General features: G+C 42.0%; 4 protein-coding genes and 1 long non-coding RNA gene across 6 annotated transcripts; 2 read left to right on the plus strand and 3 right to left on the minus strand.

Moving 5' to 3' along the window:
• The first annotated feature begins 273 nt into the window (after positions 1-273).
• cgref1 (cell growth regulator with EF-hand domain 1) lies at positions 274-5,989 on the plus strand. Its single transcript, XM_035628072.2, has 7 exons — positions 274-832; positions 1,638-1,743; positions 1,939-2,013; positions 3,190-3,263; positions 3,589-3,713; positions 4,226-4,327; positions 4,749-5,989. The coding sequence occupies exons 1-7, from the start codon at positions 790-792 to the stop codon at positions 5,040-5,042; spliced, it is 819 nt and encodes a 272-aa protein (XP_035483965.1). The 5' UTR covers positions 274-789; the 3' UTR covers positions 5,043-5,989.
• Positions 4,499-6,363, minus strand: LOC124849916. Its single transcript, XR_007030569.1, has 2 exons — positions 6,227-6,363; positions 4,499-4,899 (listed from the first exon to the last, which is right to left on the minus strand). It is a non-coding gene; the product is annotated as an uncharacterized LOC124849916 (long non-coding RNA).
• On the plus strand, positions 6,197-9,727 carry efcab2 (EF-hand calcium binding domain 2). 2 transcript variants are annotated; one of them, XM_035628073.2, is made up of 7 exons: positions 6,197-6,500; positions 6,723-6,820; positions 7,566-7,638; positions 7,983-8,059; positions 8,189-8,231; positions 8,357-8,423; positions 8,598-9,727. In XM_035628073.2, the coding sequence occupies exons 2-7, from the start codon at positions 6,723-6,725 to the stop codon at positions 8,711-8,713; spliced, it is 474 nt and encodes a 157-aa protein (XP_035483966.1). In that variant the 5' UTR covers positions 6,197-6,500; the 3' UTR covers positions 8,714-9,727. The 2 variants fall into 2 exon arrangements, with proteins under 2 accessions (XP_035483966.1, XP_035483969.1); XM_035628076.2 differs by having other exon boundaries at positions 6,200-6,500; positions 6,723-6,792.
• A 675-nt stretch (positions 9,728-10,402) lies between these two features.
• Positions 10,403-18,657, minus strand: adpgk2 (ADP-dependent glucokinase 2). The gene is made up of 7 exons (XM_035628071.2): positions 18,187-18,657; positions 16,704-16,863; positions 15,231-15,421; positions 14,906-15,002; positions 14,460-14,596; positions 13,776-13,912; positions 10,403-13,180 (listed from the first exon to the last, which is right to left on the minus strand). The coding sequence occupies exons 1-7, from the start codon at positions 18,380-18,382 to the stop codon at positions 12,635-12,637; spliced, it is 1,464 nt and encodes a 487-aa protein (XP_035483964.2). The 5' UTR covers positions 18,383-18,657; the 3' UTR covers positions 10,403-12,634.
• Positions 18,658-20,183: 1,526 nt separating this feature from the next.
• ctsba (cathepsin Ba) lies at positions 20,184-27,205 on the minus strand. The gene is made up of 11 exons (XM_035628689.1): positions 27,050-27,205; positions 24,168-24,295; positions 23,976-24,061; positions 23,606-23,720; positions 23,230-23,345; positions 22,531-22,616; positions 22,297-22,443; positions 21,982-22,098; positions 21,629-21,757; positions 21,087-21,168; positions 20,184-20,826 (listed from the first exon to the last, which is right to left on the minus strand). Exons 2-10 carry the CDS (start codon positions 24,288-24,290, stop codon positions 21,095-21,097), a joined length of 993 nt encoding a protein of 330 aa, XP_035484582.1. The 5' UTR covers positions 24,291-24,295; positions 27,050-27,205; the 3' UTR covers positions 20,184-20,826; positions 21,087-21,094.
• Positions 27,206-27,353: the final 148 nt, after the last annotated feature.

Here is a 27,353-nt window from a genome sequence, read left to right on the forward strand (position 1 = left end):
AAGAAATATACAGAGACAAAATCTCAACAAGAGTTTTTCCTCCTCTTCCGACTCCATTGCTGACATGACATTTACAATGACTTTTTTGCAGAAACAGTTATAACATAATAGTCGATGTTCTGCACACAAGTATGAGACCTTCTGACAATCGATGCAAATACAGAGTTCTGGGGACATCTTGTGGCCAAACACGTGCAGTACAGGGAGAGGTCACGCAGCCCGCATAACGCATGTCAGATGCATCAAAGACCCAATCACAAACAGTCTGAGGCTCAGCCTGGGTGGTCATGGTGTTGAGCTCTCTGGCAGATGTGAGGGGAGTCTTCAGTGTCTGAAATCAATGTACTGACAAGGAATATTTACTCTACAGAAAGACACTGACGCGTGCTGACTGTCGCAGCAGCTCTCCGTCTGAGACGGAAGATGAAACACTGCTGAGCTACAAAGGCCGTGGGCAGAGCATATGTTGCATGGAACGCTCCTCCTGTTCAGCCGGAATCTGACAGTGGGTGTGGACGTGGCACGGAGCGAGGAGCGAGGAGCGAGGAGGACAAAAGGAAACTCCCTGCGCAAACTCCCTGACACGACGGAGGCGCAGCTCTTCCACGTGGAACCTGTCACCGACCACAACACACACTCCGGTCTCCGTGGCAGCCGGGGGAGGGGCAGGGCCGAGGAGGGGGACGGGTGTGCTGCCGCCTTTGCGCAGTGCAGGACCTGGGAGGCGCGGGACAGAGGTGCGGGCTGCTCCAGATGTGAACCTGTGTAAAACCCAAACCTGCCAGGCTGATGTTAAAGCGGGTCGCTGTCCACACTTTCACCATGCAGACAGGTAGGCCCACTATCACTGGAGTGAAGGATCTGTCAGCAGAAACTGAGTCTCACAGTGAAGTGTGACCCCGGTGCACATAGATATGTATTCCATTCATGGTACTAATAATGATAGTGACGTAGTTAGTGGGCCGAGCAAGGCTGCTCTTTCACACCAGGCATTCGTGTATTTGCGATGCAAAGCAGGAAGACGAGCTGTGTGTGTGTGTGTGTGTGTGTGTGTGTGTGTGTGTGTTAGCCCCTCTGCATTTCAGTGGCGACATCGAAGCACTTTCATCCACAAGTAAAACATCTGTTTCAATGGGCCGCAGACACGTGGGCTCAGAGCTGTGAGCATTGGGGACAGTGTGGATGCTGAGCTTTAGGTACATGCAGAGGTTTTAATCGATTTTGCCATAGTGGACCATCTGTCTCACTGGCCTGCAGCACTGCAGCACTGCTATGTATACAATATTGTGTTTGCATGTTGTGTGACACAGCTACTACAAACGACTCCTAGGTTACAAGTGTGTGGATGTGTCTTGTCAGAAACACAACAACATTCACCATGGCATGTGTAAACCATCTCACTTCAACCACCCCTATTGTCCCCAACATGAATGAACTATCTGTAAATGTCATGACCCTTGTCTAACCCTGACACCAGTTCAACCAGTGTTGTCCATGGTTATTTGGTTGAGTTTTGTGGTAAAAGTGTTGACTGCTTGTACAAGTAAATTCACGAGATAATCCTTTGAGCAAAATTGCCATGATGATGAGCTGTACAGTTGTGATTTGAGGGTCATAACATGGCTGTGTGCTCATAGGTGTGTTCATGAACGCTCACCTGGGCAAGTTGGTCCCGTGTGTCCTATACCTGCTCCTGCTCACACACCTGTGCCCGGCTGCACCAGGTCAACCAGGGACACAAAGGTAAACCCACCTCCCTTCCCACCCAACGACACTCGCTCTGTCTCTCTATTTTCTGATCTACTGCCAGTATGTCGAGCCAAAGACACAAACTATCTTTCACCTCTGTCATAGTTTCTTAAACAAATTCACGAGTAAATGAAAAAAAAGGCTTTTGACATATTTTTTTGTGACTGTATTCATCTATGAATCTCACAGAGAGGAATCAGTTGATGTCCATTCTCCTCCAGTTGCACCACCCAATCCCTTTGGCTCTGGGGAGGAGGACCGCAGGTGAGACATGCACACCACATTTTAATGTTTGTTTGTTTTTTTATGTGCAGTCTGTTTTAGTTAGTGGACTAGGCAGCTATAGTCTGATCACACTGCGGACTTTGGCTGCTGTGTTGTGCTGATGATGTGGCCTGCACCATATATACCGATAAGATGACATGTATGATAACCCTGCTTCATGTTGCAACTATGAAGTGTTTTCTGTTACTGCACAGCACAGAGTCCTTAACCTGTAGTGGAACTAAATGAGAGGAGTAAACTCTTATTCCCATAGCGTATTGGTGACAATGTGACCACAATTAATTTCCACTAGCCTGAGTATACTGCTCATATGTTAAATTATTCGATCGGTTCAGTTGAGTGTGTGGCCGGACAAATGTTTGTCAGCTGTGTAGAATAGCAGCTGCTCCATCAACGAACACTGCACATAGCTTCACAGGAGGCCTGTGTGCAGTCGGAATGGACAGGAAGGGAAAATTCAATCGTTACAAGAATATTGAAGTATTTTATCCAGGCTGCCATTGATGTGACACTTGCTTCATCTATGGCCTGTGCATTTCATTAAAGTAGTGTCATATTTAGGCATCATATCATGCCTTGTATGTCTTCTATCTATCTATTCTATTGTCACTATTGAAAAGTGTATATAATCCTATATAATCAGAAACAGGATTATCAGAAACAGTGCTGCTAACCGTAAATCATAAACACACAATAGCAGAGCGGTTCAAGGGCTCAGCAAGTGTCCCTGCTCTGGAATCTTTCTTATGTAAGATGTGAAAGACTCCAGTTGAATGAATAACCTGCAGTGTAGTTTTTGTTGAGGTGGCACCTCTTCCTGATATGTTGAGTCACGTGACGCAGCCTATAATTAAAGAAGTAGCCCAAAATTCTGCCCTCTTGTGGCAATATATCATACAGGATCACTACTGTACTTAAAGTACCACTCAGCCTGCTTATAAGTACTCAAGAGTCCGTATACAAAGATATCAAAATTAGATTTTAAACAATCCAATCAAGCTATCTTAATCCTAAACTTCTCTTTCTGTTTTGCCAGTCTGATTGTATATGCCACATGACTCGGTCCTTGCAGGGTTGAACAAATCTGACTCCCCAGTGTTAATTCTTGAATGTCATTGTTTTACTGATTGATTGAACATGCTGTGTGTTCCACAGGTTGCTGCAGAGTTACATCCAGGCCAGACTGAAGGATGGCCAAGGAGGACCAGAAATCAGCTCCTGGGAGCAAGGTATGTGTTTATCTCCACCCACTGGTGTAACAAATGTATAAGTTCTGACAGAACTTTGATTGTTCTAACCCAATACACAAACTTTAATTTTATGATATAATTTTATGACTTTTGAATCTTCAAAAGCTGATGACCAGAGATTCTACAAGCTTCTTGTCTCGGATTCTGGTTGAACATTTGTCTTCCACACTATCACCATTGTTACCATCACTAAAATTGTGTTTATGTGTAAATAATAGGGCATTTTCTCTCTGTACATCCTCTGCAGCTGTATATCAAATGTATTTTCTTCTAAACACATCACTCTTCTCCTTTTCTGTGTCAGAGGTGTTCTTCCTGTTTCGTCTGTATGACTTTGATCGCAGTGGGTTGTTGGACGGCTTGGAGATGATGAAGCTACTGTCTGACTACAGATCCCATCATACACCAGGAGCACAGGCCAATGAGTTGGTGAGTGAGTGAGTGAGTGAGTGAGTGAGTGAGTGTGAGTGTGAGTGTGAGTGTGTGTGTGTGTGTGTGTGTGTGTGTGTGTGTGCGTGTGTGCGTGCTATATGATTGAAAATCTGTTGTATTTGTGCCTAGTTATACTAAGCCATTCAAGTAAAGGTATTTTCCTTTCAGATAAATTTTATTATGTAGAAGTAAAATTACTTGTATAAAAATGTTCTTAGAGTAAGTAAGTCAATTAGAATACTACTGTGTTACGTTTTTAAAAGGGGGAGGCGAATGTGTAAAAAGTGTTAAATGATCAGACAGAAATAATGGAAAAAAACATGAAAAATGCATAAATGTATAAACAACATAAACAGCCAACAAACAAAGAACAAAAGTGCTACATTTTAAGGCACCAACAGCTTAGCAAAAATCAGTCATAACTTCATCATGTGACTTCAGCACTTTAACTGTGGTATAACTCTGTATCTCACTCTCTCTCTTTCTCTGTGTGTGTGTTCTGACTTCAGGTGGTGTTCACGGTAGATTTTTTACTTCAAACTCAGGATCCAAACCAGGACGGCCTATTGGCCCCTTCAGAACTGCTCTCTCATCCATTACCTCAAACACAGGTAATGTGTGCACACACTCATGTCATTCAGACCCACTTGTAACTCTTTGTTACTGTAACAAAGGTAATGATCCCCTTTAAGCCAGAACAGACAAAACTACATGGACATTTTTTTGTATATCTACTGTTGCAACATAACCACAATATATGATACAGAAAAAATGTTTGGTAAATGGACTTTGAGTTTGGGATTGTTTGGTCAAATTCTGCATTTTGTTTTTGTCAAGTAATACACGCTTGAAAATTTTCTTTTCATTTAAACATTTTGGTAAATATATTTTTTCTGTTCAACATGTAGACAGAAGTAGTATCAAATTTGAAATTGGCATTTTATTTTGGTTTACTGAGCTGTACCTAGTTGTATTCACAGCATGATTTGTTTTTTGCCACTGTAACATTACATCACACTTTGTACCTCAAAGGACTCCAGCATCGGCAATGCACCTCATTGGGAGCAGGAGGTAGTAGCTGAGAAGAAGCTGTTGAACCCCAGTGCTGATGAAGAGAGGGCAGGAGCAGCCGAGCAGCAGGAGGAGCATCATGTAGAGGGTCAGCTTCAAGCTGAGCAGCAACCTCAACATGAAGTAAAGACAGAGGATGAGGAACTCACAAAGCAATTAGGTGAAAATAATGCACAAAAACTCCAAGAAGTCCCAGCAGCAGATCTGGGGCATTACAGGGGAGCCCCCGTACACCAGGGGCAACCAGAGATGTAAACAGACAAACACACATCCACACACACACTAAAGATTGTTATGGCTTCTTGGGTCCTGCATGTTGAAGACTGAGTTAAAAATACCACGATAACCTGAGAGTGCATTTTATTATTCCTCCCCACAAATTGATCTGAGTTGTGAGAGTTTACAATCTATTTCAATGGACTAATTCATATTAATTAATAGATTAATAGATAAATACAGTCATAAAAAAATATGTCGAAAGCCTCACTGATGGTTTCATTATGGATACAAAAATATCTAGAACTGGAAAGGGGCAAAAGTCCTGAATTCCAGATTCAATATTATCCTTATTAGTAGACTGGAGTCTTTTTCCCAGAAAGAATTGATCCTTTCATTTGAGATAATTTCAAAGTTATTCGATCTGCCTAATTGGTGTATTTATTGTTTGTATCTGGTTTTCTCATACATAAAAAGTTTGGCATATTTATAAAGTATTACTATCTTTCTTTGTAGAGACTGTTACAAGCAGCTCAGTTTTGTCTTCAGATTAAATCTGGTCTTCCTTGATAAATTCCTTATATTTAGGTTATAACACGCATCTAACTATGCAAGACTTAATTTCTTTGTGTACAATTCAGTAAGTAATGTATTTTGATGAGGATTTCTTTGTGTCTGAATGAGTTGGGAATTAGGAAATTGCAGAACAGTACTTTACTCATGATTGCTTAGAGTGACGAGTTACAGTCTACCACCAGGCTACATGCTCATACGTGTTCATCTTCACAATAATGGACAGGACGGCCCTGAAATACAATACCAATAGATGTGATGTAATGTTAAATTCAGTGGTTATCTGCACGCCGGACATGTGTTTACAGTATGACAGGGTTTACTATTTGTTGTAATTTTTGTTTACCTTTTTAACCATGTATGCATTTATACAGCTGGAGAAAATAAAGCAAATACTATCCCTCTCTCTTTAATTCTGCCTCCCCCCACATGAATTAGATCTGCGTTTTGAGACAGAAGGTTTTGTTTTTTTTAAACGATATACAGTCTGTGCAAACATTGTAGGCACTTTGGAAGTTTAGATTTGTAGGCCTCTGCACCAGTACTCTGAACTCTTTTGTCCCAGTCAGGATCCTGTAGAAAGATGACGCTGGGTTTCCAGTGATCTGATTGGTCAGTAGTTGGATTGGTGACTGGCTTGGATCTCTTACCTCGAACTTCACCTGGAGCAGGTTAGGCAGCACGTTACCATGGTGATTTACCCCTGGGAGAAGAGAACCGGCTTGGTAGGACGGAAAACCCAGAGTTAAAGCTGAAGTTACCTCGACAGCCGCAAATCCTGCCTCACAGCACACTGGCCTCACTTGAGCGCACTTGGAGCTGCGAATCGGAAGCTGACTTCCCGTTGTTTTACCGTTGCTTAGCAACCGCCTGGCCGCAGTCAGAAGAACTGGTCAAGCATGGCGGGGCGCAAACAGAGTGCAGGTTAGTTTTGAGTTAAACAATCTTCTTTATCTACTACGTTGTCGAGTTGTTATCTTCATCTTCAGACAACAGTAAAAGAGACAGTTACAGTTTAACTGAAGTCCAGTAACGATGTCGCCATTGAAATGTCGTTTAGTAGTTTAAGCGCGTCAGTAACAAGTGTTTAGTAAGGTGCGGTCAACTTACTCTGGTCTCTCCGCGTGTTCCTCTCCACGGTGTCAGATGTGCACCAGAAGATCAGAGCGGCTTTCGACGCGTTCGACTACGAGGCCAACAGCACCGTGGACGTCCGGTGAGCTCGTGCGGCGGCAGGCTGCACAGTGAGGGGACGGCGGCGTCACCACCAGGGCAAACCAGGCCCCTGGCCCACGGAGCCCTAGTCCCCCAGTGGCCCCCAAGGCCCCTGGGCCACTCACTCCTTATGATACACTAATCATTGATGATATGTGTATACAAATGAATCTCAACAGCAACCAGACCCCCTCTAAAGCATGATGGGCCTTCACTGTACATCACAACCCACTCACTCAACTTGCAGGCTGCACACACGTCTCTGAGTTCAGCACAGTGCAGTGACAGGCTATGAGAACACCTGACATAGAAAACTTTAACATGTTCGGCATTACGCTGCAACAATTAATTATGTGTTTTTTGTTACGTAAAGTGAACACACATTAGAGACATTTGTACCAGAAAGTCTTTGGTATTTTTGCTTTAAAAAATTTAATTAAATTAAAAAAAAAAAATGCTCCTCCTCCTTCATGCTCCTCCTTGCTGATTTTTGGTTTGGTGGAGAGTCAATTGAAACGCCACTTGAGATAATGCTGAAGTGAGAAAGCATCTTCTTTTGGCGATTACTGTAAAGAAGTTAAGTTAGTAAATTGACAAGACAAGACTCAACAGTTGGCTCACGAACAGCTACATCCACCACTTTCTGAGATAAGCGCTGTCACATTTGTAATCAACAGTCTTTACATGTATTTAAATTATGTGGTCAAAGATGATGGTGTGATTCTATCTGAAGCTCTCCTGTCCATTTCCTGTCATGTGTTGGTTTCTTTTTAGGGAGATTGGCACCATCATCTATTCCTTGGGCTGCTTCCCCTCTCAGAAAGACCTGCATGACTTTATTGCTAAGGTAAAGAACAGTCTTCACTTATGTTTTGGTCATATTATGGATAAAAACAACTGTTAATAAATAATCTGAGCCTTCACTCAGGTTCTAACATTAAATTTTTTGGTCATGTTAGTGAAATATAATTAATAGTGAGTTGACAGATGTCACTGTCACATTAAAATGCCATATTGTTTTTGAAAAATAAGGATTTTATTGTTAGCTTGCTCTAGTGCAAATGAAAAATTATGATCAGCATGATGTATGTCCGAAAGATCGAACATACAGAGAAAGTCGGGGCGCCATTATGTGCAGCCATTGTTGTTTAAGAACAAAAAATATCAAGCAGCCTCATCCTGTTCCACCAGGTGGAAGAGGACCACACAGGATATATTCACCTGGACAAGTTCCTCCCAGCCATGACCAAAGTGCTGCAGGAGCACAAGTAAGACAACTCTGTTATCTCCAGTGACTGATGCCAGTAGTGTTGTTCTGTGGATGCATGTCATGACGTGAAGCATGTGCTGGTGTTAAAGGGAAAAAAAAGTATAATGGAGTATGTGTGTTTTTCTAGGTTCCCTCCCATTTCTGAGGACCTTCTGCTTCAGGCCTTTGAGGTTTGAACCAGCTGCTGTTGTTGTAGTTTAGGACGAGTAGGAGCCACTGAGAACATCACACTGTCAGCTGAGTGAATAGAATACAACATGTTAGTAACTACTGAACACTCAGCCTGTGTTTCCAGGCTCTGGACAAAGAAAAGAAAGACTACCTGGATCCTGAGGAGCTGACAAAGTACATGACACAAGAAGGTAAATCTGAAACTTTAGGTTTTTACTACGATAAGTTGGTGTGGGGGGAAAGCAGATTATCCTCAAAATATATTTTGTGTGTCTATCACTGCCTTTACTTGCACAAAACAAACTGTAATGTCAAAACTGTTGTTCATCATGGCTGTGCTGTTTCTTGATGGTTCTTTTAACCAGGTGAGCCATTCACTCAGGAGGAGATGGAAGAGATGCTGACGGCACTCGCTGACCATCGGAACCAGATCCATTACAAAGACGTGGTCAGCCAGATGACCATCAAGCCTGACAAATGAACAGTGCCACAGGGCGTGAATAACTGTTATTATAATATTATGATTGTTTGTTCGTGCTTATAGTTTATGTTCATGACTGTTTATAAGGTGGGCAAATAGTTCTCATACGGTTTGAATTGATAAATGTATATAGCTTTGCGTTTTTATGACTCCTCTTTCAATTCAGATCAAATACTTTTTTGAGACATGTATTACACAACCTCTCTCTCTCCTTACTGCCAAGCCTGATGAGCTGTCGTGTTCTCAAGAATCACAGAGTAAATAAATTGGAAACTACATGTGCAGTAAAAATGACCCGGAGTGATGAAGTTCCCTATACATTTAAATGTATATTAGGTCAGAAATCAGCAGCAGTTGACTTGCAAAGGCTTGTTTTACATTGAAAATATAAAAATGATATCTGGATATGAGGAGAAAACCGAGCACACCAGGCTGATGTGATGGTGACTGTAGGTCACATTTATGACCCCTCACTGATGTCCACCTCTTAGTACTTCTAAGTTCATAATTAACTCCTTCACTTTAACTTAGCTGCAGAGTGATACTGTGCTAATCAACCCAGACTCTCAGAAAATCTACAAACTAATCTAAGGTATAATAGAAAATATTCTATATACTGTGTTACATATACTTCATACTGTGTGATTCGTAGTTCTGTATCGCGTGACCTGATTGCTTATGTCTCCCTTCACATTCCTCCTCTACCTACCCCTGCTTTCACTCCCCATCCCCTGCTCTTACCTTGACCTCACTCCCATTCCCTGTTCTCCTCTCTCTCCCATTCCCTGCTCCCATTACCCCATATATCTTTCCCATTGTGACGTATCTTTTTGCTGCACTACGCTGCTTGTGGGCAGGCCTCCATCAATGTGGAAACTCCTCTTCTTCTTATCACTATAAAGCTCCGCTGAAAACAGACCTCAGCACCAACACTTTTTCAGACTGCCCTGTGTGCTCTGTGAAACCTGTTTGCCTTCTGCTCGAGACAGAATAAAATACTTCAAAGAATCTTTATTCCAGCCTCTCCACTGGACACACAAATGATTTTCCACAACAGTAGTCAGAGATTGCTATATTCTTCACTCCTGGAGATACTGTACATGGTACATGATGGGCTGAGAAAATAAGATCTTTGTGTAATTTAGAAGTATAAGTCCAAACTCCCCTCAAGATTCAGGGTACAAGCCCATCTCATTGTTAAATCTCCATGTTATCAGGAATCTGACGTACGACAGACACAAATCATAAATTAACTTCTGTTCAATGCGTCTATGGAGAACATTGTTGTATTGATTATATCTGGGCCGAGTGGTGGCATCAGAAACAGGAGTTAATCCGGTCATTCGTTAGACACAATGTTGTACAGTATGTGCAGACAGTGGACAAGTGGAGAAGCAGGAATAAGTAGCACAATGACGACCAGGAACATTATCTACATGGAGTGAGTCCAAATTAGAAATGAAATTATAAATGTTAAATGTTGAGAGCGGGAAGAAAGGAAACAACCTTTGTCTTGGTGAATTATGATATGGTGATAAAGACACATGTTGTTCAGCAGACTGCAACTAACCAAAATCAAGAAACACTCTGGGCCTCACTTGTCCAAAGTATTCTGTAGCCGCGATGGGTAAGAATCTTATGAATAAATGACCCAAAGTATAAATATGAATGAATAAACGAACAAAGTAATGATTGCTTAATCAGCATTGTATTTTTATCTCTGGTGATTTTGCATTGAATAATTAACATGCATGAAACAGTTAAACACAGCTTTGGAACATGAGTGACATGAATTCATGATGACATGATGTCACGCCCCGGCTTGATGAGCATTGCACTAGTTTCACAGTAAAAACATGACTTTCCTCTCAGCGTCCAGTCGCCACGTGATACAATGACGTGAGAAAATAAAACGTGACCCTTAAACAAAAAGTCTGTATCAAACGTTCCCTTTTCACAGAAGAAGGGAGGCGGCTCATTTGCCTTCGGCATCATCAAACAACAGCCTCACATCACTCCAGTCTTGCTACACAGAAAAGATTTAAAGGGATTCCTTAACCTTCCCTTTCCCTAGATTCTTGTTTTCGCTTGACCTCACACACGTTGCATTGTACGACAAATAACTGTGTACCTCTCGGAAAGAAAGAAAAAAATTTAAAAGAAAAATGAAGCTAAGGTGTAGCTGCGAAAAAAAACTTCAAACTGAACGCGGAAAATAACCGAAGCTTGGTCTGTGGTGGAATGTTTGATTTGAACAAAGTGAGAAAAATAAAAGAGTTGGCATCATTCCCCATCATTGAAGTCCAAGTGGTTCTGTAAATTCAGTTTCAAATAAAAGTGATTCAGATCCAGAGGACAGTGCAATGGAAGTACGATGATGATGGTCATTTAGAGACAGGGGCTTTAAGATGATCTCAACAACAATATTTTAGGAACGAGAAATTAATAAAGTAGTGGCTGTGAGTGTGAATGGTCACAAGGATAAAGGGCCAGTCCACTAGCAGAGCACCAACATATCGTGTTGGAATTTTTTGTGGCTGGACATTGAGGGGAGACAGATCAGAGTTGAAAACTGTATTCCACAATATGCAGCCCTATCATGTGAAAATGTGAAAGCTGTCTGACAATAACTCCCCCCCTAAACAAACTGTGACTAGGGCAGTTCACATTTATTATTTGGTCCTTAAAGAGCAATAAACAAACGCAAGAAGAAACCAGGAAGAAATATAGTAATAATTAAAAAAGACAACAAAAAGGGGAAGAGACGACATGGAGGTAGAGAAGAATTGTTGACATCATATCCAGCTAACAGTGGTCTCTCAACTGAGTGTTTGCATTATTGCACTGACACAGACACTGAGGAATGGTAATCCCAAAAACAAATCAAACTCACCCAAAGCAGTTTGCACATTATTCACATATCTGTATATTGGGAGGTGGTGGAGGAGGAGGAGGAGGTGATCACCTCACCAGCTTTCTACGTTTTGGCCTTTGAGAATGAGACAGGAGTGGGGAGAGGCAGGACAGAGCTTTCACATTAAATCTGCCAGGTGGTTCATTTCTCGGCCGTTGAGAAGTTCTTCTGAAACTGCATTTGTTGCCAGGCAGGTGAGGTCAAATGCTTTGTTAACTGGTTGGACCTGTAGACTTTAGGTAGGTGAAAACCTATATACATGATGTCAAGAAACGATTCAGCTAGTGGAGAAATCTACTGCATAGTAGAGTCACAGGTTTAAATGACAAAGAGAACAGAAGTTGTGCAGCCCTGTAAACACCTATGATGCATTCAAAGTCTTGATATGCTACTCAAAGCTACTTAGTGTGGCTCTATAATAACAACTGAGTATCTGGATGACTTCATCCAAACGTCATCCCTCTTTCTGTCATCCTGACTGAAGGCCAAGTCTCATAAGGCCTTGGAGAAATGGAGGAGGACAGGAAATTTTTGGTTCTCAAAATCAAATAAACTAGATACCTGAGGGCTTTGCACTCAGGCAAAGACACTAGAAATACATACTCTGCGTTATGTATAGATCAGAAAACAGCATTAACCGAAGTATATGTTGACATAGACTTTACTCCGTTTACAAAACTGTCATTTTTGGGTTGATTTTTCTCTGTAGCTCTTTCAAATAAATAAAACTGAGCTCATATTTACGATATAGTGGTTTAACCAGATTAATAACCACTGTGCCACATCATTTAACTCCATTATTAAAGTGATAATCCGTTTTCCTTATGGTCCACCTGTGCTATGAGCTGCAAGTGTGATAGCATTTTCCTGGTACCTTTCACAATCCGCACCTGCGTTCACCACAACAGCTACTTTGCATCCCACCTAGATCAAGTTTCCAGAGTCTCGTTGCTGCAAACATGTAGTATGCCCTACCCATAGACTGACAGACCATTCAGTGTCCTTGTCTAGATCTGCAGCACAAGGCCAGCAGCAGAGATGTTGTCCCCTCCACCTGCAGTTTGGTAAACCTCAGTGCAGACCAGCACAGGGGCCACACAGATCTCATAATCGTCCTCATCCCAGCAGCTCACGGGCCTGGTCTCCTGCAGAGGGATACGCTGGCTGCCTTCCCGCCGGCTAACAGAGAATGAGTCATCCATGATGAGCCTCGCCTTGTTGGGGTCAATGTCATCAGAGCCACAGACATGGCGGTTAGCTGTGAGAGACGCCTTGGCCGTGGCGGACATGGTGTTCTTCCACTGAGAGCCACGGGTCACGATCATGGCCTGGAAAGCCAGCGTGTGTACATGGAGCCTGGTCAGCGATTTACCTTTAGCACCGGCATCGTGTGCATCCCTGTGGCGCTGGTTTAGAATGCGATAGACCTCCCTCATCTGGTCGAGGACCGTAGCTACACGAGGGTTTGGGTCTGACAACACGGTGATGTTTGAGCCTTTCAGCAGGCTGAGCAGGTTGGGAAGCTCCTGTTCATTCATCCCCAAAGAGTCCGCCTAGGAAACAGAAACACGAGGAGTAATTACACTAAATACTTACATGTAATTGTACTGTGAACTCATAAAGGTCAATGTGATATATATCTATGTGACATTTAACCCTTATATGTGATCACCATATTAACAATAGCCTTATCCTTGAATAAGACATGAATAGTCTTGAACATGGGGGACAATTATTACACTCACTACTAAAGAATTATTTTGTTTACAACTTAAATATATCCGTCCATATAAAATCATTGTGTACACGCTAAATAAATAGATCGATACTTTATTCATCCCAAGCTGGGAAATTCACTTTGTCTGAGAAAAATCAACTATCTGACGCAGAAAACACACATAATCTTATCAATATGTACAATATGTAAAACAGATGTAAAACTATGCAAATACAAGAATGTAAATATATCATCTGTTCACTCACGACTGTTTGTATTAATGTATTTAAATTTTTTTTATCATTCCTGGTATTGTCTACCATGTAGTTTTTTTCCCTCTGTCTTCGTATAACAACTTCTCTCTTTAAATTCAAACATATTTGAATTAAGGTGATTCATTGAGAGTAATTTCATTGTTCAGTCACACATACGTGGGGAATGACATAGTGGAGCAAGTCTTCCATTATACTCTCTTCTACGAAACTAGCCATCTCAAAATGAATGCCAATCTGAGGAGACGAGGAGGACAAGAGGTCGGCCAGGCGGGAGAGGAGAGTGTGCCGCTCACCTGGTGATGATGAAAGAAAAGGGCAGGAGAAAAAATTGAAGGGATTAAAAAGGACTCAGTTTCTCTTCTTTAGCTTCTGTCCTTATTAACAGGCACAACAAATACCTGATATTCAGTCAAAGTCAAGTCAAATTAGATGATTATCAATGGCTAACATTACTATGGTGGTGACAGGATGCCACTATCTACCTTACACGGCTGGATAGCAGCAATGCGATGTGTCAGCATAACATGGAGTAGAAGTCTAATTAAGACAAATACAATTTAATATCAGCACAGACCTACTGTGCAGATGATTCTATAGGGAACTAGGCTAATCTTGACTAAAGATATTTCTGTTATTCTGTTAATCATACATACAAATCCCTTAAATGGAATCACTACCCATGGGTTAACTTACATCATCTCAGCAAACTTATGCAAAGTTAACTGAAAAACTATGCTGCTCGTTATCATCTGATTTAATTATGTGACACAAAGCACCAGACTCCAATATTGCATTTTCACATCAGCTACAAATTAAAGGTTGTCACTAGTTCCCTCTTACCTTCCTGGAAGGGGAAGTTATCCATCATTTGCAGGCCGCCCACCACCACCAGATCTGGTTTAAAGTTGTCAAGTTTCTCAGCAAATTCCTCCATAGAAGCCAGGTAGGGGTTGTGGTCATCACTGTGGATGATGTATCTACAGAGCACAAACACACGCAAGGCCAAACACACAGCTTTGAATACCCAAGAACCTTAATTGTATGCAAATCTGCAAATCTGCAAATCTACACACAAACACACACACACACACACACACACACACACACACACACACACACACACACACACACACACACACACACACACACACACACACACACACACACACACACACACACACACACACACACACACACACACACACACACACACACACACACAGTCACAGTGAAAACTGTCAAATGTTCCTTAAGGTCCCGCAACATCCACCGGACGCACAACATACCTGTTGGCTCTACGTGAGGTGTAGTTCCCCCAGCTCGCTCCAGATGGATACTCTAGGATTAGATGAATGTCTGGCTCTTCTACAATGGTACCTGCCACTGCAAAGACAGGGGTTAGTGAGGGACAGGCAATGACACAGGAGAGGACAGGAATGAGAAGTAGAAAGTAAAGAGGGCAGAGGAAGTGAGAAAAGAAGAAGAATCGGAGGCAGTGCAAATTGAGGGGCAGGGGGAAATCCTGGGATAGAGGAAAATGATTGAGAGAAGTAAATCTGAGGAGACTGGTATATCCCAGAAGGGTCTACCAGCATGCGTTTGTGTGTTTACCTGTGATGTGCTGCGACAAGACATCAGTAAAGTCAGGGCTGAAGCTTCCCCCCAGCAACACATCACATCCCTCGGATGCCATGCGACCAGCCATTACAGGCGCATTGCCGCCTACTGCCCATCTGTTCCCAGGTAGGTCACGGGACGCCTCGACCAGCTCACTAAAGAGTGTGTCATTAAGCATAAAACGCCTGCAACACAAAACAATTAAATCACAGTGAAACAAAGTCAAAACTGACAGACCAGAACCTGAAAGCAGCAACTTACTAAAGCTAAAGAATGAACTGGTCAAGAGCTCATGACACCAGAGAAAGCAGCAGAAAGATGATGGGAAAACCAAATTATAATGAGTTAATTAATAATTATAAACAAGGCAACCCAAATGATTGTATGATGTGTGTGACAGCCCTTGTTGCAACAAGACTGAAAATCCTTTTGAACATTGGCACTTTTCTGATAAAAGCTGAAATATTCCTGAATTCACGGTCTTGTCATTCTGTTTGCTATGTGCCGCCATCACACAGAAATGAAAAATTAAAAGAAGCCAGCGTTGCATGTGCATTAAACCAGTAAACATGCAGCCTACACCCAGACTGTTTTAGAAACAGCAAATACTCTATGCTACTTTAAGAGATTAGTAATCAAACATTAGCATCCTGTAGATTATTTATAGCTACTTTCAATGAAGATAATACTATTATACATGTGGTTCAAGTGAAACACAATCTTATCTGCTGTTGTAAGCATGCATCACTTGGGCATCAGGTCCTTTTTTTCTCTTAAACTTTTTTCAAAGTCTCAGACTTTGACCACCAAATGATCAATATCTAGGATGATTAATATCCCAAATTCCTCAAGAACCCATAAAGAAAGAGAAGATAGGAATAACTCTAGAATAAAAAAAGAACTTGTCTGTGGCTGAGAGGTTTTCTATAAAATGGTTCATTCTTGTTCTCATACACACACAACCCCCTGCTCTTTTCCGCTCATGATGATATTTGTAAGCCTGTTGCCTTAAGGTGTTAGTTACAGACAATGAACAAGGGCTCACAAGCCTCAGAACAGGAACAGCCACAAAAAAGAGAGGGGAAATGAGTTCAACTGCATGAACACATAATACTAAGAATGACTAACTAATTAAAATCAACATACAGGATTTTAAAACTCATATATTTTACTTGGCCATCCTGTTTTGTATGAAAAATAGGTGGAAAAATGGAAGATAATGGAGAAAACAGGAATATTTATTTGTATGTAAGGAAATTAAAAAGCAAAAACTAAACATTCATGGTAGATTGTCTGTGTTTGTGAAAGAGTCCACACAACCTGCATTTAAACAGGAAACATCAGCTAACCAGTCCTAGCAAAAACAAGACTAAAGCTTTCAAATATTCACACTAGCGGATGATTAAATACCTGAACTAGTCCATAAATGATTAACGACCGGTTCTTATTCACACAGACATCACTTACTCTGCAGCAGCTCCCGGAGCAAAGAAGTAGGCAAAGCTCTGAGCCAACTGTTCCATGTTGACTATGTAGTCATGATGCAGCGGCTGGTCTGTGAGAGGGAGGCCGATCTTATTGAGCAGCGTTACCCCATCAACTATCAGGTCAACACAACCTCCAAAACCTGTGGATGAAGGAGAGCGGCAGAGAGAAAAACACGAAGAGGGATAAATGTACAATAAAAACATATTGCAGGTTGCAGCTAGTAACATGTTTACAACTAAAAAACACAAGTTTACGACTAAACATCTTGCGCCAACATGAGGTACAAGACAAGGAGATGGCCTAAAGGGAAAGGGGGGCAGTGAGAGAACTGTATCACACAGGCATTTTCTTTTATACACTCCAGTCAATCTGAGAAATTCAAATAAAGCAATGTTTCCCTTGGATTTACCATTTCCCACCGAAGTCAACCTTGACCACTACTTATGAATTCTCTATTTTCCTCATGTTTATTCTTTAAATATGATGATGAATATTGAAATACATTTTCTGGCATGCTTAACTAACACTACAAAAGGATTAGATGGAAATAACTGTTATTTGACAAATTATGTTATTCTGTCTAATTTAAACTCCAATGTAACAGGTCAGACTGCATGGCTGAGTCTGTTGTTGAACTGGGTAATGGTTGGATCGCTGTGGTGATGACTTCTGGTGTGTGACTGTATCCAGGTTCAAAAGGACAAGATTTTAGGATAAGATCGTCACAGACGAAACAGCGGAGGAATGGGCTCTGTATTCGTCAGGCTCACTTGTGGCCTTGATCATTTTTGCTAAATAATTTTAAAGATTTGGTTGCATGGTCATAGAGCTGTTAACTTACTGTCAACAAATGTTTCTTTAACAACAGCAACAGACCCAAAATGTACCACCTGCTACTATTTAACTGTTCACCTATTTCTTATTTAAAAGTTCAGCCACATGCATGGTAAAATTGATGGCGCCACCTTGCTCACATTTCAAACCCTGTTCTAGTCCCTCATCAGGTCAACGTGCACACGTCTTCTCTGGACACAATGTCTCCAGCTGCTCAGATAAACAGTGCAGATCACTGGAGATGGTCACACCTCTCTAACCTCCTCCTCCTCCTCTGCTGCATCAAACATGAACATAGTCAAATAAGTTGAACTTCTCATCCTTGAACAGTCATTTGCTGCACGTTTTGAGCACAAACAACACAGATTACGGAGCCAAACCAGTTTAGCATAAAGCAACGTTACCATGCACTTGAAATAGTCCACAGTAGACTTACGTTACAACATTCAGGGTTTAACTATCAAAGTTTATTTGACTGGTTTGTAACTTCATAGTTAGAAGCTTTATAATTGCAAAAGCAGCTCTTCTGGAAGCATTCCATTGCTGGACTAATCCACAATAAGGTAAAGAGTCACCATGAGTCCCTGACATCAGGTTAAGCTAGCTCACGTTAGCTCCCTCCACTTACCCACAGCCACTTTCGGTCTGGCGACGTTGTTCATCCCGACCTTCTGCTCAGCCCGCAGCAGGGAGGACAGCACCGTGTCCAGTCGGTCGTCCAGCACTTCGTTCTGGGGTGACCGGAACCAGAGGGCCAACAGAACCACGAGCAGGGACACAAGAGGCCCGTATCTCACCCACGAAACCCTGCCGCCTTCCTCCATCGCTGGCTACGACTGAGTTGAACATGCACCACCGCCACCAGTAAAGAGCACCGCGCTGGGGTGGAGGCTTGTTTAGGCAACCGGAGTGTCCCGGGTGAACCTTATCTGGACGGATACTGCGCAATCCTGCACTTCAGCTGTGAATAAAAGCAATATTATGCTGTCTCTGTGAACAACCACAGTCCAATCTTCATCTTCTCACAGTGGAGCCTTTTTATTCCACCGGTGTTTCTTTTTTTACAAGCCGAAGCGCCTCTGTCCGGGTTCGGTAATGGGCGGACGCCGGTATCCAAAACAAGCGACGTTCTTCTGAGGCGGGGGGAGTGTTTGTTTTTGCTGACAACAAGGCGGAAGTGGCGAAGCGAACAGCACAAAGTCTGATCTTTTCCAACGTTTTAACCCATTGAAGTGTTTTACATCGGAGTTTGGTTTCCCATCAGCAGCACTGTTTGTCCAGAAAGTACAAATACTACACTATGTCAGTGTTTAAAGGACTACATTAACTAATTTCCTTATGCTTTACATGAGTATTTCCATTACCTGCTACTTCTTTCTTTGAGATACTGTTTCGGTAGTACTGAACCAGTGAATGTGATCACCCCAAATGAATATATTTAATGCCTTGAATTGATTCAAAAAGTATATTGAGAAAAAAATTAAGTAATCTTCCCATTGTTTTATATTTATGCAATGAGAAACCAATCACTTTCAAAATACACTTTATTGCAAAGCAAATACTGAGGTTGCATAAATATTAAAATGTTGAAATAATTAAATTAAATGAAATAAATATAGTACACAGCATTTACATATAGCACAGTCTGAAGCTAAACCATCTGGGGATGAAACCAGTTCACGCTGCAGGGACCAACTGGCTCATCACATGAAGATCAGCTGCGTCTTCGGCTCCCAGGTCCTCGGGTGTGGGGCCCACACGCCGACCTCTGCCCCGTCTCACACGGCCGCTCCCCGTGCGCCTCGTATGCGACTCCCTCTTCTCCTCGCTCGACTGCTCGAAGCAGCCGTGTTCACTTCCTCATCGGAGTCCAGTGTACCAGTCTCAAAGCTCTAACGTTATAAAACATAGATAAAAGCGTCAGTCATCTTGCAAAGCAACAAATGATGTATGTGAAGATAAAGCTGTTCATTTACAGGCCTAGCATGTAACACTCTGTAGTAGCTAACGCGCTAGCTACCGCTAGGTACGTAAACAAGCTAATATACAGTGATTTACGGTGGCCCACGTTCAAAAACACTGACGATGTTGTTTTCCCCAAAAGTCACAGGTAAAAACGTGAGTCAACGGTAACTAAAATAACGTCTTATAGTCTATCAATGTGGACAGTAGTCCGTGTTAGCTTCAGGTTAGCTTCTTACCGGTGGGAACGTCAGGTTACCTACCTTGCCTGGCTTCGGTTGCCATGGTAGCGTGCACGGGCACGGAGGGATGGGAGGAGCTACCGAAGTGCTGGGAAGGGAGCAGGTCGTTGGATTTTGAATTCTGAGATTATGTCCACACTTCTCTCAATCCTAACGATAGCAGACAATAAACATTCATCTAAAATAGGCATCTCTACATAATGAGCAATTTAGCTGTTGATACATACACGTAGATGCCATTACTTTTATTCTATAAAATTTTGAATAGGCAAGGCTTATTGTAAAGCCTTGCACACACTGACCCACATTCTCTTTTGGCGACTCAATCCCATCTTGTGTGAAAGGCTTCATATTAGTCATATGAAATGCTACAAATTGATTTTAAATGCCAGCATGCATGTGCGAGAGGAATAACACCATATTGGGAACAAAAAATGTTTTATTTAATTCACAAGAGTGAGGTGCAAATATTTTTGGCTTCAGGCAGACAAAGACACCCACATCTCATTTCCAACCATATCAATAAAAGGTTTGATTTTTCATCCGACAATTTAGTTTAAAAACACTTACAGGCACCAGACATTATGGAGTGTGGCAGTATGAAAAGCTATGATTGTTTTGAAAAATTAAAAAGTGATGCTTTTCTAAAAATGCCAACATTTTTACTAGTGCAGAACAAAGTGAATCAGTCCTAAAACAGCGATAGTCTTCAAATCACCTCAGATTAAATGAATTATACAGGTCTTGTAAAAAAAATTGCAAAAAATGTGTCTTTCTGTGCAACATTTGAATGAGTTTTCTTTAAAAGGTGAAGGAACAAGACCATGCCACAGAGCACACCTTAAATTCAACATTGATCTGTGCTCACCCACATAGTTGCTGTCATATACTATCTGCTAATCCACCTACATCAAGTGTAGGTTACTCTTGAGTTTGTTCAGTCTGCTCTAGAAAGAATCACATACCATGGTATGCAAGGCTATCAGTGGACTTAAAATGTAACTACTAAAAACAGGAGTGTGTCGTCCTCTAGTGATCAAGAAATCGCCACTGCAGCTTAAAACCTGAAAGACAAAAACAGAAAGTAAGAAAGGGCCACATTCATACTCATAAACATTTGTTGAGGACTTGAAATGGGAGATACTGAGGTGGAAAGGGGTCAGAAATAATTTTAGATCTGTGAGGCTTGTGTACAAAAACAAATCCACACATTCCAGTCTGGTTTTATGAGATAACATTAGGGAGGACAAGGGTTGAGTTTTACTTTATAGGGTCACAGTAAACACAGGTTTGTTTGAGGCCATTACATCTTTTGTTGTCTTACCATAGGTTTTACTTGGGAATGCCTGCCACCATCTCAGACTCAATACCACAGTGATCTGATCCACGCAGGATTTTGAAGAATCCTGACGACCAGACAATAGGACAGTTTACACATTAAGTACAGATATCTTCATATCTTGAATGTGAGAACAGACTGGTATGTGCATGTCTCATGGTTCCAACAGCTGTTAGGTATATACACTGTACAATGATTCTTACATAGCAAAGCAAGAGAGAACTGTTATTGATTTACTGGCATTTAAGCTATTGCAGAAAATAAATCCTAGACGTTCAATTAAAACTGGCAATAGTGAATTGCAAAGATAATAAAAGCTCAAATGAACTTGGTTTCAAGGATAAATTGATTTATTAATGTGGCAACCTGCATGCATTATTTAATGTTGTACACAAGGCAAAGTCCAACTAATCCATATAGAACTATGTAGTTTAATGACAGAAATGCATAATATCTTTTAAACCATGAGACGAATTCAGAGCAGTACAACATGCATAATACAACAGGTAAAATATGTCTCTGCTCACCGTTATCACCCCAGTCAGTGTTCCAGGAGTTGGCACAGAGCCAGTAGGGGGTGCCATCCTCCACCCCCCAACCCAGGACCTTGATGGCGTGGCCACCCAGAGCAGATCCAGACACGTGCTGATACACACCTAGGACACAAGGGGCAGAAAAGGGCAGAGAACAATACAGTGAAGGGTCAGCAAGAGTTCAACAGTGAGCGAGAATGTCACAAACAACATTTTATAGAATCACTGATCAAACTTTGCCCAGAGATATATACCTTGTGCTTCAAGTGCTGTGAGCGTATGAAGTATTTAGTAGCATGACAAGTGTTTAAGCTGAATTTTGCTGACGATGGTGAATGTGTTCTTACCGGACTTGTACATCACAAAGTCTTCATAGACCGTAAAGGCTCCTTCAACTGGGCCATTCTTAGAAATCTCCAGCTGAATCTGCTCCACACTTTCCCCGACATTGTAAGACGATTTACCTGCAACACACTTAGAGTTAGGATCCAGTTATGCGTGCGTGTGTGTGCGCACAACATACACACATAAGACATTGTTCTTTTTATCGAGTAAATATTGGCAACTACACAAAGACACAAGCTATGTTAGAATTCTAAACCCAAATCCCTCCCAAGCACTGATTTATGGTGATCAAAATGTTTTCCTTCTGCCTTTCTTACCATAATGCTTGTCCTTTTTGTAGGCGGGTGTGTATCCAGGTTCACACTTGAGGACACACTCGGGTGTGTCTCCACGCTCTCCAGAACAGGAAGGTCTGCTACCATTCACATGGTGCTCACAGGGGGCGATGGTGTAGGGCCGACAACCTGTTGGCACAAAGCTGGAGTCAGAATTGTAGACGCCACACATGCAGATGTTTACCACGGCAAATGTCTAACGGATACAAAACGTACCAACGTGGGAGTCGTAGAGACCTCCAGAGACCAGTCCATCTGTGGTCCAGAAGTCCCAGGCAGATGAGGGGTAACCACCATTACATCTGAAAACAAATGAACAAAACAAAAACATATGTATCCCATGTTTTTCCACCTTTAATTTACAACCAAAAAGCACCCTCTGCTTCCACTTCCAATTAAGGAAGAACCAATCCAACTTTTTCCCTCACCCAGTATTTGTTGGTACTAGTACTTACACAAAGTGCAGAATCTTTAACCGTGCCTGTTTTTCCCAAATATAAAATCTGTATAATCATCGTCATTTAAATTCATTTTTTTTCAATCTTCGTTACACTGAGTCGAGGGATTGTTGTGGCACTAAAATCCCCAACAATGACTAAAACCGAACTTACACAGAAAAATAAATGAAATGTATTACCGACATAGTGACTGAAACCCAAGGTGCTTAATAAGGTAAATTGTGGCACAGATAACACTAACACTGCCTGGTGAATAAGTCAATTCCTCTACAATGTCAGACTTCATCTTCTAATCAGATGATTTACTGGGGGGCTTTGCATTTAAGCATTTCATTCAACATAAATTATTTTCAAAAAAGAACACTTTGCAGCTGTGCTGTGGATGATGGTCCTCATACAGTAGATCACACTTGAAACATATGAGAGCAGTGAGATTGCTCGTGTCCCTGTCCCTCACCCCATGCCACAGGCATCACAGCAGGAGAGCAGGTCCTCGGAGGAGATCTCCACGTTGACCTTGCCATTGCTGTGGATACACACACGATCGGAGATCGCCTCTGCAGCGCCAAATGCCTGTGGTCGGAAGCACCAAACACATGAAAACCATTGAAATGGGGAAAGGGTCAATATGTTATTGCATGACCTTTATGAAAACAGTAGGATGAAAATTAAAATACAAACATTGGTAACCTCCCCGTACCCCTTTAAAAATTGTTTTGGTTAAAAATTTGGAAGATTAAAGGATAAAGCAATATGGATGCCAGAGCACTTAATGTCAAATATCCCAGCTACATATAGTCACTTCTTTTGCACAGTGAGTTTTTCCCCCTCACCCAGCAGGATCCACAGGAGCCCTGGTCTCTGATCTCCTTCAGAGTGGGACAGTTGGGCCACTGCTCTCTGGAGTCAAATTCCTCAGGCAGCTTCATGCCTCCAGCATACTGAACCCTGCAGAGGAAAACAGAGTTGTCGAGTCAAGTATTAGCTACTGTGAGCTACTTATCCAAGACATGGAACTAAAATGTAAGCAGATTTGATGTTGCCGATTACACAGACTCTTGCTCCGAGAGAACTGCTTATTTATGTACACAAAAATGTTCACGGTGCACGTCTACAAATACCCAGTCACATGCTATGTAATGGAATACTAGACTGAAGTTGATTTCATGGGTTTCACACAGATTGTGAATATATGACACTCACATGAGTGGCAGTTTAGGTCCCTTCAGCATCGTACCACAGAGTCTACGGACGTAACCGTAGTCAACATTATGGAAGTTGTGACCAGCCTGCAGGAGAGATGGGAGATTTGGTCTATAATATAATATAACTGTTTAAATCCAATAAGAGAAGTCCACGGTTAGCTTAAAAAAAAGACAACAAAAAAACCCTCACCTTCCATGTAGTGTTAATCTTATTGATGTAGTTGACCAACTCACTGGACAGTGGTGGGAGGTGGGGTCTGGCCAGGCTCAGCGACAAGCCAGCAGCCAGTAAAACAAAGGCTGCACGCCACATTTTGCCTGAAAGACACAAACAAGACATGAGTAAATTAGTAATTCACATTACACATGCTGTATGGTGTAGTACGACAAAACCAGTCCATAAATGACCAAACTGTACTTCTAACGAACAGACACCATTTTAAATCCTCGGAAAAAAAACTTTCAGGGACAAAGGCTGAACGTATCAAGTTTCATAAAGAAATCCAACGAGACAAGAGGTGTAGTACCTAAAAGACAGTTAATGCAACACGATAGGGTGGAAAAAAAAAAGACCCAATATCAGCAGAAAGTGTGGATGTTTATATAAACTCCAAATATTCAAACTCAAGTGGGAAGAAAAACATTCACATTTGTAGCCAATTTGAGTGTGAGAAAGTGTAAAACTACGCTTGAAGGCAAGCTATCCTCCACTTACAGTACATACTGTACACTCCTGACAACTTGACCTTAAAAAAGAAAGAAAAATAATTCACATCTGACTACACAGTGTCACAGTGGTTGAGGCTACAAGTAGAAAAAGCATTCACATTATACAAACAGAGCAGAAAGACCCTCCAATCCTCAGTCATGCTAGTTCAAGAGTCTTTTCCAGTGATTAAACATAAGGAGTCAGTACGTACAGCAAGTATAATAATTAATCCACGCATTTCAACTAATACACGTGGATTTAATTTGACATGCAAAACAAGAAACGGACTTTAGATTTTCCTTTCATACAAGACAGTCAGTGTTTGTTCACTTGACTTAGAAAGAACAAAGAAAAATGTCCTCGTGCTGCAGAAAGATGCATCTGACGCCGCAATAATAAGACAGAAGAGGCCTGGTCGTCAGGCCAGTTCCATTAGATCATCATCATGATCCAGTCCATTAAACTGAAGGATGGGACAGACTCCGGATAAGCAGGACGCTCAAAGTCCAGCTCGATCAATACCAGCTCAGACGCTGTGCTTCTTTATAAACACAATGAGAGGAACTAGATAGATATTAGTCAATGCTAAGTTGACTTTTTAGGCATTCAGTGACTCTCTTTGTGTTTGACAACGAAACTAAACCCGCTAAAAACTAACAAAGTTTGAACGCAAACATCATTTTACGTGGACTTATTTTAGTAACTTAGCAGACTCTCTGGTTACTGTGGGACACAGTCACGCAGTCAGTCTTGTGAAGACACCTGTACATCACTCAGCACATCTGTCTGGGCATGCCCTGTTTCTCACACAGAAAAAAAAAAAAAAAAAAAGCAGACGAGAATGCGATGAAAACACCTCAGGTCTGTCAGAGAGAAAAAGAAAAACTCAAGTGAAACTGGTTTGATATCACATGACTGAGGCCAAAGAAATATCACAAACAAGATGTTCAGAGGGACATGAGAACAGAAAAAATTCCATTTAAACAGAATGAAACTAAAAAGTTAGTAGCTGAAACAAAAATGTGGATGTGATTTGGGGAAGTGACCCGTCCCCCTGCTGATCACGTCAATTACTTTGAACACAGCTTTCATACCAAGACTCACACAGAGCACATTAACTGAGTCACAGTGGAGGGCTTCAGGGCAGCTCCCCCCACCTCTCATTACTGTCCAACTCTCTAGAAACAGCCCCGCTTTCATATTGAGGACCTGTTATACCGACATATATATATATATATATATATATATATATATATATATATAGGAAGGCAGAGGGGTCGTGGACATGTTCTGTGTGTGAGGTTTCACGTGGAGTCAGCGTGAGTCAGCACCGAAGCCGCAGAGCGAGGAGACCTGAACAATTCCTCCAGGAAGCAGAACCAACGATCACATGTTTGAGATGAACCGTTTCCTCTTCTCTGGACGTAATTGTCTTGTGGGTGTGGATTTTTTTTTCCTTCCTTTCTGAACTTCTACACTAAACACGTCACAACACCGATCGTTACCTCTGGGTACATCTGAGGAGAAAGTAACGTTTTTGATGCCAAAAACTACAGGAATCAGGTTTGAACATGCTTTGACTGTACGATGGCAGGTACAGAGCAAACCGTCTGTTTGTGCCTCACACAAACGCCTGGGAAGGGTCAAGTGTAACGACACTGTACGTGTCTGTGTACGTGCCACAGTCTGATACGACTGACGGCTCAACTGTGTTCTCTGACTGTCCATTGACTGATGCAGGTTTGTTTTCTCCGTCTAGCGATAAACAAAACTCATTTCCTCCTTCCTGGTATCAGTGCTGAGGGCCTGTGCCAAGCTTGATTTACTGACTCATTGAAAAAAGGTCAAGGTCTGTTCTCTGTGTTTCTGCTCAGCTGTGGGTCGAAGGAGGGCTGGAGATGGTGGCAGCTCAGGACTGAGAACCATGTGGGGGCCAAGTCCAAATAAACTAAATGTCTGTAACTCGGGGGAAGTAAACCAGACATGTGTATGAATCTGAACATATTCATTCTCCTTCGCAGCCTCCCGACTCCCACTGCCGCAACTTTCACTCTCAACTTCCCTGTTTGACAGTGCTCCTCTTCTCCAGCATCGTGTTCCACATCCACTTTACTTCACACATCGAGTTACATCCCCCGCTTTGAATCGGATTTCATTCATACATCGTGTCTGGATTATGACTCGACGACCCGTGAATCAGACTCACGTCGCCTCGGGCCGTGACGCTCAAAACGACCCCCACCACCACGACCACCGTCTGGTCGAAGACTGAGGCCGCTTCAACGTCCACAACAACAACAACAACAACAACAACAACAACAGCTGATATACTTCTACTTCTGCGAATACATAAAAGCACGTACCTGTAGTTTGTTTGTCAGCTGTCTGTGTGAACTCGGTCGTTTCTTCGTCAGGAGTCACTGAATCACAGGAACACAAAGTAACCGCGAGGCGGGTCTGTCCCTCACATTTATGCCTGGGAGGAGACACCACGTGACACCGTCACATGGCTGCAGGCTCACGTGATCAGCACTGAAACCAAACCACCGCCGACACCACCCTCTGCTTTTCTTTTTTTCTTCTTTTTAAATCTTGCTGTCTGATTGTGTTCGTGTTTTTAAGAGAACAGCGACCTTTATCTGGATGTAACAGGTAAAACAAACACGT

This window comes from Scophthalmus maximus, chromosome 4, assembly GCF_022379125.1.
Source record: "Scophthalmus maximus strain ysfricsl-2021 chromosome 4, ASM2237912v1, whole genome shotgun sequence".
NCBI lineage: Eukaryota > Metazoa > Chordata > Actinopteri > Pleuronectiformes > Scophthalmidae > Scophthalmus > Scophthalmus maximus.

Coding starts and splice junctions, on each gene's coding strand:
- cgref1 (XM_035628072.2), top strand. CDS start 790: ATGTTAAAGCGGGTCGCTGTCCACACTTTCACCATGCAGACAG. Junction 833..1,637: donor CACTTTCACCATGCAGACAG/GTAGGCCCACTA, acceptor GTGTGCTCATAG/GTGTGTTCATGAACGCTCAC. Junction 4,328..4,748: donor ATCCATTACCTCAAACACAG/GTAATGTGTGCA, acceptor TGTACCTCAAAG/GACTCCAGCATCGGCAATGC.
- efcab2 (XM_035628073.2), top strand. CDS start 6,723: ATGTGCACCAGAAGATCAGAGCGGCTTTCGACGCGTTCGACTACGAGG. Junction 7,639..7,982: donor TGCATGACTTTATTGCTAAG/GTAAAGAACAGT, acceptor CTGTTCCACCAG/GTGGAAGAGGACCACACAGG. Junction 8,424..8,597: donor AAAGTACATGACACAAGAAG/GTAAATCTGAAA, acceptor TCTTTTAACCAG/GTGAGCCATTCACTCAGGAG.
- adpgk2 (XM_035628071.2), bottom strand. CDS start 18,382: ATGGAGGAAGGCGGCAGGGTTTCGTGGGTGAGATACGGGCCTCTTGTG. Junction 15,422..16,703: donor GCTCCGGGAGCTGCTGCAGA/GTAAGTGATGTC, acceptor TTTGTGTTGCAG/GCGTTTTATGCTTAATGACA. Junction 13,913..14,459: donor TAACTTCCCCTTCCAGGAAG/GTAAGAGGGAAC, acceptor CATCATCACCAG/GTGAGCGGCACACTCTCCTC.
- ctsba (XM_035628689.1), bottom strand. CDS start 24,290: ATGTGGCGTGCAGCCTTTGTTTTACTGGCTGCTGGCTTGTCGCTGAGC. Junction 22,444..22,530: donor TCTCTACGACTCCCACGTTG/GTACGTTTTGTA, acceptor TTGTGCCAACAG/GTTGTCGGCCCTACACCATC. Junction 22,099..22,296: donor CAAAAAGGACAAGCATTATG/GTAAGAAAGGCA, acceptor AGTGTGTTGCAG/GTAAATCGTCTTACAATGTC.